At 49.0% G+C, this 10,447-nt stretch overlaps 1 protein-coding gene across 1 annotated transcript; it reads left to right on the top strand.

Annotated features, from left to right (window-relative positions):
• Window positions 1-6,967: 6,967 nt before the first annotated feature.
• On the top strand, window positions 6,968-10,277 carry LOC102897268 (anionic trypsin). Its single transcript, XM_006910461.1, has 5 exons — window positions 6,968-7,007; window positions 7,980-8,142; window positions 9,121-9,374; window positions 9,755-9,891; window positions 10,128-10,277. Exons 1-5 carry the CDS (start codon window positions 6,968-6,970, stop codon window positions 10,275-10,277), a joined length of 744 nt encoding a protein of 247 aa, XP_006910523.1.
• The last annotated feature ends 170 nt before the right edge of the window (window positions 10,278-10,447 follow it).

The raw sequence follows: 10,447 nt of genomic DNA, 5'->3' as shown, positions 1-10,447 counted from the left end.
AAATCACCCCCAAGGCTTCATGGGAAATTCCTATTTCTAGTTGGAAGAAAACATGGGCCTGTTTTCTAGATAGGTTTGTTCTTTATTTCTGAATGCTCACCGCAGTTGAACACAGTGTATTTCTGAAGGGTAGTGGCGAAGGGAAATCCTTTGAAAGGCCAGAGCTTCAGCCCGTAGATCTGGTTGTCCACATTTTATAGCAGGAGAGATGGTCCGAGGTATAGATCTATCCTCTGTTCATCTTTCTCTCACACTATCATCTAGACTCTGAACTATTCATTCACATTTTCTTTTTGCTTCTCTGTGCTGCATTATGGGTAATATTCTTAGACTTACTGTCCAGCTTACTAATTCAAATCTCAGCTCCAATAAACCATTTAACCTTTCAATTGACTTTTTAACTTAAACTTTTTATTTCTAGGACATCTACCTGGGTCTTTTGCAAGTACAAATGGTCTTTTTTTTTTTTCTTTTTTTATTGGTCATTTTTTAAAGCATCTTGCTCCTCTTGTATCTTTAAATTATTTTATTTGTTAAGGATATTAAGCTTCCATTTAGAATGTTTACCTGTTAATGCCAACATCTGGTTTTCCATTTGGTTTTGTTTGTACGTTCTGCTGACTCTCACTCAAGGAGGCGTATTTCCTTGTGCATCATCTAATTTGATTTTACGAATTCATCTTGGGGAATTCTTTAAATCCTGGAATAAAGGTGGGTTTTCCAGGAAATATTTATTTTTGCCTGTGTCAAGCAATTAGGATACAACAGACCTGATATCATTTTTTTTTACAATTCTCAACATATATCTTCTCGTTCATACTGTGTCTATCCCAAACCCCAAAGGGCTGGCAACTCAGTGGCCATGAATATTCAGAGAAAAAAAAATTTTAATCCTTCACCCCAAATCAAGACCAAGAAAAGTAATAATCCTCGTTACCTGCCTATGTAATTTTTTTTTTTTAATTGGCCCTTTCGCTAAGCTCGTAGCTCTTAGTATCCTGGCTTCATAAAGGAGCAAGTCCTGTCACACTCCTATTCCTGCATGAGAGCCAGTGGGTTTTGCTCAGTTCCCATTCATTCTGATCCACTGGCCACAGAGATCCACACGTATGCCCACTGGACCTAGTTGGTCCTGTGCTAGCTTACCTTCCTGCCTCAAGTTCCCATTTTCCTGAGAAGTCAGGATTCGCCTATGGATAAGCCGTGGATTGTAAGCACCTTCCCATGTTCCAGCAAAAGTTTGTCCTAAGAAGCAATAAAACACCATGGTTAGACACTTGAATTCTGCCAACAGGCAGATCTGAGTTTAAAACTTGATTCCACTGCTCTATAACTGGACGTAACCTTGAACGAATTATACTACATATCTATATATCCTCATATATAAAATGAGGATAATAATGATACCCAGAAAAATGAGGAATGAGGGTTTGTTAGAAGAACGAGATGAAATTATCCATATAAAGTACATAATATTGTACCTGTTAGAGATAAAACATACAATTATTTTAGTTACTACCTAAATTTATTTCTCACTGTAATACATGAAATTTTACCATTAGCAATTCCTTCCTCAAGGTTAGCTATTGTCCTCTCTGGGAAAATTTTATTTATTATTACAATAGATTCTCTTTGTTTTAGCTATTTTAACTATAAAATAATGCAGGTTATTGTAAAATGCACAGATTATTAAAATGGGGAAAATTAAAATCACTCATTTAAGTATGTTAGATCACACAATACATAATTTTATAATTTATTGTCTTAGCTCAACAATATTTCATAAATACTATTTCCTGTCCAATACACTTTACATGAACTTTTATAAGAATAGTTCGATACATCGATGACCATTTTTTATATATCAGTTTTTACAGTCAGAACCAATGGCAAGGTAAAAATCCATACGCCAAATGACAGTTACGTAATTTAAAAAGCAATGGTCACGTGCGTCGATTTATTTCTGTTATAAACTCAGCAAGGAATAACAACAGCCTTCCTTACCCCACCTTCACGTGGCTGGCTCCTCCTCATTCAGATCTGAACTCAAATATCATCTCCCCAAACAGATCTTTCTTGACCACCTTACTGAATGTAAAACCTGTTGACCAGGCCACCAGTCACATCTATTATCACTTTATCCTACTGTAATGACATCATCATTGTCTGATATAACTATATGTACACTATATATACATTATATATATACATATATTCTTATTTATTGTCTGTCTCACATTGCTATACACACAAATGTAGGTAAATGCCACGATGGCCATGTCCCCCTATAGCTTAGTAAAACCACGGGAGCAGCACAGGAATTCAGGAAATGTTTACTGAGTGTATGAACTGAGTCGTGTTCCTTCAAAATTCACGTGTTGCAGTCCTAACTCCCAGGATTTTGGAAGGTGCCTGTATTTGGACATAGAGTCTTTAATGAGCTAATTAAGTTAAACTGAGGTCATTAGGGTCAGTCCTAATCCAGGCTTTCCGGTGTCCCTATCAGAAGAGATTAGGACATACAAAGAGACACACCAGGGCTGTGCCCACAGAGGAAAAGTTGGCGTGAGGCCACAATTGGAAGAAGTCCATCTGCAAGCCAAGGACAGAAGCCTCGGGGGGAAAACAATCCTGTTAACCTTGATCTTGGACTTCTAGTTCCCAGAACTGTGAAAAAATAATGGCTGTTGTTTAAACCCCGCCCCCCATCCCAATCTGTGATATCGTGTTATGGCATTCCTAGTGAACTAACACACCAAGCGGAGAAATAGGATTCAGAAGAAAAGAAGGAAATTTGGCCAAGCAGTATGGACTTCCCTGGAGATAAACTCTACAAAAGCATTTGAGTTTAGACAGTGTAAGCCCATAAGGAAATGAACTAGAAGGGAAGGAACAGAAGCTTCAACCCTTATACCTGAATAGAAAGACAGCCCGACCACGTGTGCCAGCCCCCTCTGCTGCCTTCCCCAGGGCTGGGAAAGGGAACAGATGTTATGGGTTCTAGATGCATACGCCCGGAACCTGCTCGAACACGTGGCCCCGCAGTAGATGGTCTTCAACTTGGAACTGTGTCGGTACCTGTGTGGGTGAAGCACTCAGTTTTGAACCTAGGGATCTTTTTGCAGAGGCTCCCGGACAGGTTGGCCTGTAGGAAAACAGTCTAGTTTTTATAAGCCAAGTTCATAGAGAAACTCCGACTGGCTTCTCACCAAACTGAGTTTGTGGAGCTCGATTTGGATCGAATGTGGTTTAGAAAAATAAATACACTTGTCATTTATTAAACTCTGAGTATCACTGAGGTGGTCATGACTGTTACAATAATAACAGCCCACACGGGGGTCCTCCGAGACTCTCTCCTGGCTTTCTTCTGCTTACTCTCCAGCAGGCGCTGAAGCCACTTAAGCAGCTCTCATAGGTCCAGGGATGGGACAAGGAGTGAATGAAACGTGAACAGAAAGATCAGTCTGTGACAGAAACCAACCTAGATGAAAAGCCTCGATCGCTAGAGGCTTCCCCAATTCACTCCTCTGCAGAAGCTGGAAGAACACATGAAATACGGAAATGGACTTGCCTCTGGGCATAAAACATGCATGTCTTCTGTGGCTTCCAGGCGGGGAGCAAAAGGGATGTGGGGAGGACCGGAGGCCACTCCATTCCGCTCGTCAGCCATGACCAGTCTACACCTCATCTCACTCAATGGTTGTGGGTGGCACAGAGCAACCCCTTCACTATCCAGATTCGGTGACACTCCCCCACCCCCCAGGCTGGAGTAGTCAAGAAAATAGTTCTTATTGGATAAAGAGAAATTGTGCCATGGGGAAAATAGTTTTAAAAAAATAACAGAGGAGGAAGAGAGCTGGAGTGGGGAGGGAAGACCACCTGGAATTTGAAGATCTGGTGGAGAGTGGCCAAGGACACTGGGGCCCTAGGAGGAGCTGACTCAGAGCTGAGGAGAAGAACCTGAGCTGGGGCACTTGGGGAGGACAGTAATTTTTTTTTTAAGAAAAGAAATGAGTAACTCAGAATCTGAGCAAAAGCTGCTTTACAGACCACTGGCAGGTTCAAGATTCAGCACGAAGAGGGAGAGGTTCTAGTGTCATCTGTTCATGCCTTAGCCAGGTGACCTTGGAGAAGTTCACTTAACCTCTGAGCTTCAGATTCTCCATTGACGAAAAGAAGAAGAAGAAGAAGAAAATGGCATCAGCCGCCTACCTCGTGAGGCTGCACTGAGGACAGAATAAGAGGAAGAGACGCCGAAGAAGCCATGGTCGGTGATGCAGGTTCTAGAGTCAGACTTCCTCGCCCAGATCCCATCTCTGCACCTGACCGGCCGCGTGGCCTCGAGCACGGTACTTCACTTCTCCAAAGCTCATTTTGTCCTCTATGAAATGGTCGTCGTTGTGATAATAAAGTGAAAAAGGGGCCATGACAGATTTACACAATGTTTTTAGTATAGTAAGCATGGACCAACGGTTCATCATTATCATATTTAAAAGATGGTGGTTTGCTCTATCGAGCACTTCTACAATCTAGCAGGATGTCTTAGAAAAATAGGCAAAGGAATCCATAGTCCAGAATGAAGGGTACCAAGAGCTACACAGACTTATCCAAATTAAATTGGGGCAAAGGTGGACCTCAATCCATCCTGTACATCAGAACTTGGAGTATGAGGTAATTAATTATCTCTACCTATACCCACCTTCTCTGCCTGTAAGGTGGTTCCAGCTACTTGGAGGAAAACTGGCCTACGTTGTGGATGTGATAGTTTATTGTAAGAAGCAGCACCCCAAAATATCAGAAGGCTAGTTAGTCTTAAGGCTTTAGACACAGAAAATCCCCCAGCTCTTGGATATTTCCCTTTTATACAGCATCAGAGTCACAAGCATCAATCCAAAAAATGTCCCCCTTGTCCCAAAATAATTTCCTGTCTCCTACCAAGTATCGCCTCCCCGTACCTGTCCAGGGCACGCTGATACCTACAATAAGTCTCTCTCCTTATCCTCTGAAGCAGAACTTCCTGTGAAGCCTCCACAGCAAGGTGATAAAACAAAATAGCATATCTGGTAACATTACAGGATGATCGCCTATGACCGAGGCTCCATAACCTGGGTCAGCTACCTGTGAGCACAGAGAGAGGTGTCACCCATGCCTTAGATGGGCCTAGAGGGGTCTGGAGCCATGGCAAGGTAAGGCTCTGAGACCAGGTGCCAGGTTTGAAGATTAATTCAATCTTCTATTGCTGCCAGGGAGACAAGCATCAGAAGGAATCAGGATGTAGTTTGTTTGTCCTCTGACTTGTTCCCAAGTAAACCACCTTTTAGATGCCACCTGTGGCAATTCTCATGCTTCACACTTTCCATGTCTTCCTGGAGCCTTGAGGCCATTTTCATATCAGTATTTTAGAGCAAGACAGAATCTTTCTGATCCCTAGTCTCATCCGCCATAGAGGGAAATAATTTTGTTCTGCATACCTCAGAATTAAAACATTTGTGAAGTCAAACTTGAAACTCAACACAAATGAAAATCAGTGTGTGTGTGTGTGTGTGTGTGTGTGTGTGTGTGACTGGAAACTCTTTAAAAACTGTCAGGCCCTGTACAAATACTATCCCCACCCAGATATGAGCCCGTCAGAGGTGAGAGGGTGAGCTCTGAGCAGTGGGTCACTTAGGGAGAAGCTGGCTTCCAGCCATGCGGAGAACTGCACCAGGAGACACCCCATGGCTCCCTCTCGACCCCATGTGCCCCACACTGGTGTACCCCCAAATCACTCTGGCCAAGTTATAGCCTCAGTAAATTATAAGGCTGTGTCTTGGCGGCCATGCAGGTCCCAAACCGAGATCATTTCTGGGAACATTTGCTCTGTACGGAGCCCAGCACGATAGTTTCATTGCATCTAAAGTAGACAATTTCAGAATTCCTCGCTCTTCTTTATCGATTACCTGGTACTCGACCCCTTTACCTTTATCCCATGCTAATCCCTCTGCCTACTGCTGATTCTCTGATCAGAACCCAAATTTACCGTCGTCCAAACCCTTTCTAATGTCTGATCTGGAGCACGTAATTCTAGCTCAGGCTGTCAGCTCCTAGCATGTGGGGTGATTTTCATCACCGTTAGTGCAGACTCCCGGGGTGACAAGAAGGCGGCTGAAGGAGACCCCCGTGACAGGGTGAGTGGTGAGAAAGACCAAGGTCCCGATGGAGAAGGACAGGAGGAATGTGGTGTTGGTCTTCCATCCCCAAATATATCAAGCAGACACCTACTTAACCTTTGCCCCCTTCATAAGGTAGACACCTACGTAACCCTTGTTCCTCTCCATAAGGTAGACACCTACGTAACCCTGGCCCCCTTCCACAAGCCTGGGTAGAAAGGAGAGCCAGCTGACTCCCAAGGAACTCTGCCTCTCCCTTTCATCACCTCTTGACATTGGGATCCTGGTTCCCCAAAGCCTTAGATTTGACCCTCCTGTCCACTGGTTCAGACTTGAGAGAGGGGTCTTCATGCTCACGGACGTAGACTTAGAGAAGACTTCTTTCCTATCAGGAGGCTCTGGGATACACAGCAGCCAAGTTCGCTACGAACATCGGCCCTTCCTTAGTAAGTGGAATAAATCTCCACAAAGCCAGAGGGTTTCTAGGGCCCTAGGTCAGTCTTCCTCCTCCTAACCCTCATCTCTTCAGCTTCACGAGGCCCAGCTGTGATATGTAGGGGGGCTTCGCTTCCCCTGTTCACCCCATCCCAGAGTCCTTCTAGGAATCAGCTGGTCTTCCTTTTCTTATCACCTGTAGGTACAAACCCACGTTGTGGCCAAACACAGCAGGACTGATGCAAGACTCTGGGAAAGGGAAAGCTGCAGGTGTGTTTGCACTAGGAGGAGCGGCGACCCCCCACCCGCACGGTCACCCCCTCTCCCTCACCTTGGGAGGTATAAAGGCTCTCCACCACCCACCCAGCTACACTTCTGCAGCCATGAATCCTCTCCTGATCCTGGCCGTTGTGGGAGCTGCTGGTGAGTTCCGGGCGTGGCTTCAGGCCCCAGGCTTCCTCTCTCCGGGCAGAGATATGAGCCCCACCGCTCGTGCTGCCTGTCCTGTTTCTGAGACGCCGTCTGCCCTGCCCGCACCTTCCTTCCCATTCCTGGGCTCTTTTTAAGCCTCGCCTCTCTCGCCTTCTGCCTGACGCCTCTCCCGGCCCCATCGCTCATCCAGGCTGGAAACGGAGACAGGCGAAGGTGGTCCAGGAAACAAACCAGGAGACTTGAGGCTCAGCTCTGACAACTCCGGGCCGGCTCCGCCGTAGCTGTTTTTAAGCCCAGACCCACCTAGGGAGGCTGAGAGAACACTCATGCCAGAGTCCCACGTAGCCCTAGAAATGCTGACTTATTTGGCCTGGGGTGTATCCTGTGCACTGAATTTTTAAGCTGCCCAGGTAATGTTAAGTAAGCTTCCCAGGTGTCTACAGCCAAGGTTGAGAGCATCATCCTATCCTATTGGCCAATAACGGCGCCTACTTTGGTCCATGCCTGATGGGCCTGGGGCCGCCCTCCCTGGCCCCAGTGCAGAGATGCAGGCTGTGGGAGAAGCTGGCTACAGTCGGAGCTACACAGCCCGGAGACTTTCCTAGCCAGGCCGACCCGTCCTGACAATCCGGGGCTCCCAGGGCCGTGGGGAAGAGAGGAGTGAGGAGCGAGAGAGAGGGAAGCATCGGGTGGGTGAGAAAACCACATTCTGAGCACTGTGAGGGGGGTTCGTGGATCCTCGTCCTCTTGGTGCCCCAGGAGAGGTCTGGGCTGGAGCCCTGCAGGGTCCCTGGCTACGGGCCCCGCAGACACACAGAGACTAGGAGAACCACATCCACTGGGAGTGGCTAAGGATGGCAGTGCTTCCTCGCTGCCTGTCACTGCTGTGCTTGTCGAGGGATGCTCATTAGCACGATCCAGCCACAGCGCCTGGGGCTGAACTGGCTTTTCCCTCCACTCAAGTTGCTTTCTCCACTGATGACGACGACGACAAGATCGTGGGGGGCTACACCTGCAAGGAGGGCTCCGTCCCCTATCAGGTGTCCCTGAACTCTGGCTACCACTTCTGCGGAGGCTCCCTCATCAGTAACCAGTGGGTGGTGTCCGCCGCTCACTGCTACAAGTCGTAAGTGCTGGGCCCTGACCGCGGAGCCGAGGCCAGCCCTCTCGGAGGGCATGGCTCAGCCCAAGGGAGACCTGGAGTTGGGCGAGATGGGTGATGGAGAGGAGAAGTTGTGGGGTGAAGAGGGGCACACGTAGGAAGCCTCTCACACACACACACCCCAAAAATAGGTAAAACAGCAGGGGTTACAGGTCATAAAAGCAGAGAGAGACTCTTTGGGGTGTACGGCCTAACGGGAAAACAGGCAAGGACTTTGCACAAGTAACCTTCGCCAGGTGGATGCATGTAAAACCACCTAAGACATGTTCAAAAAATACCGATGCCTGGGTCCTATGCCAGAGCAATCGCTCCGGGTTTTCAGGAAGAGGGGTCTGGACGTGGGTGAGGTTGGTTTTGTGTTCTCCACCTCTGGTGAGTCTGCGCTATAGCGGACTGAGGATCTCTGCCTGGACCAAGGGTCCTCAGAGCTGCTCGGGCGTCAGAGTCACCTGGAGGGCTCCCTGGTTCGGAGCAGCCCTGTCCCACCCCCAGAGGTTCTGATTCAGTAGGTCCGGGGTGGGAACTCAGATGTCCTACTTCTAACACGTTGCCAGGTGATGCTGCTGCTGCAGGTACGGGGGGCCACACCTTGAGACCCCCCAGATTCGGTCGCACAGAATGACCTTGCTTATCAGACCAGGAAGGGAGGAAGTGAAAGTCATGGCTGTCCTAGCAAAGTGACAGAGGACGAGGCATGCCCGTGTGACACCGGGGGTTGGGGGGATGGGAAAGGTAGCTAAAAAATAGCAGATGGGGGAACCATCGTCCCGCTCCACTACCACCAACCTGTGAAGCAGAGAGGTGCTCCAATCACTCCCGCACCGCCCCCCACCCCTCTACTGCCCCGGCTGTCGCCACGCCCCCACCCTGGGCGGAGGAGCCGGGAGCCCGGGGAAGGTGAGGATGCGGAGAAGAGCCCTCCCCACGTTTCCCTCCCGCCAGCCGCATCCAGGTGAGGCTGGGAGAGTACAACATCGAAGAGGTGGAGGGGAACGAGCAGTTCATCAACTCCGCCAAGGTCATCCGCCACCCCAGCTACAGCAGCCAGACCCTGGACAATGATATCATGCTGATCAAGCTGTCCTCGACGGCGACCCTCAACAGCCGGGTGTCCACCATCTCCCTGCCCAGCTCCTGCGCGTCCACCGGCACCCAGTGCCTCGTCTCCGGCTGGGGCAACACCCTGAGCTCTGGAAGTGAGTGGGGCCCTCGCGGCTGCAGCCTCCGACTTAGCATTCCCCGTAACCGAGGGTCCCCTTCCCCTTCGCTTCCGGTCTGCAGGTGACATCTAGCGCCCACTGCGCACGGGGTTCTGTGCTCCGCACCAGAGAGGTGCACAGTCTGCAGGCACGGACCCCGGAACGGAAAGGCAGGACCAGCATCGCACTTGCCATCTCTGTCTAGGGAGGGGTCCGCGATGGTCGTGCTGGGAACGAAGGCTCACGGCTCCTCACTGGGGTTTTACATTCTTGGGCTCCTCTCCTGGCCGCCCTCAGTGTTCAGCCCTGGGTTACCGTCCCCCGTCCTGGCCTGACCCCCATTTCTCTCTTCCTTCATCTCTTCCCACTTCTCACAGGCAACTACCCCGAGCTGCTGCAGTGCCTGAACGTGCCCGTGCTGAGCCAGGCCAAGTGCGAAGCCGCGTACCCTGGGCAGATCACCAGCAACATGTTCTGCGCTGGCTACCTGGAGGGGGGCAAGGACTCCTGCCAGGTGATTGTCTCCTTCGTGCACTGAGACCCGGGGAGTGGAATGCGAACCCCCAAGACTGCTATAGTCTATATGTGTGTAGTATATATGTATATATATGTACACATGTGTATACGCACATATATATTACACATATATATGTATATGTATTATGTATATATTACACATATATATAGTCTATAGCCAAAGGGCTATAGTCTCCCTTTCCTACAAACCTGTCCTACCTTCTTGCTCCCCAGGGCGACTCTGGTGGCCCCGTGGTCTGCAGCAATAAGCTCCAAGGAATCGTCTCCTGGGGCTATGGCTGCGCCCAGAAGAACAAGCCTGGCGTCTACACCAAAGTCTGCAAATTCGTGGACTGGATTAAGAAGACCGTGGCCAGCAACTAAAGCCCCCACCCCTGTCCCTCTGCCACCACTAGGCTAATAAAGTGACCTTGCTCCAACCGCCTGTGTGTGTGCCTGCTCCCTCCAGGCCCCGGCTCTGGGAAATAGCCTCCTACCTGAGGTTAGATGGGGTCCTGCCCCTTACAGAGGAGCAGGGCAACCCCGTCTAGGGA

Source organism: Pteropus alecto, unplaced genomic scaffold (assembly GCF_000325575.1).
Source record: "Pteropus alecto unplaced genomic scaffold, ASM32557v1 scaffold22, whole genome shotgun sequence".
In the NCBI taxonomy this organism is placed as follows: Eukaryota; Metazoa; Chordata; class Mammalia; order Chiroptera; family Pteropodidae; genus Pteropus; species Pteropus alecto.
This window is presented reverse-complemented; position numbering and strand designations above follow the sequence as displayed.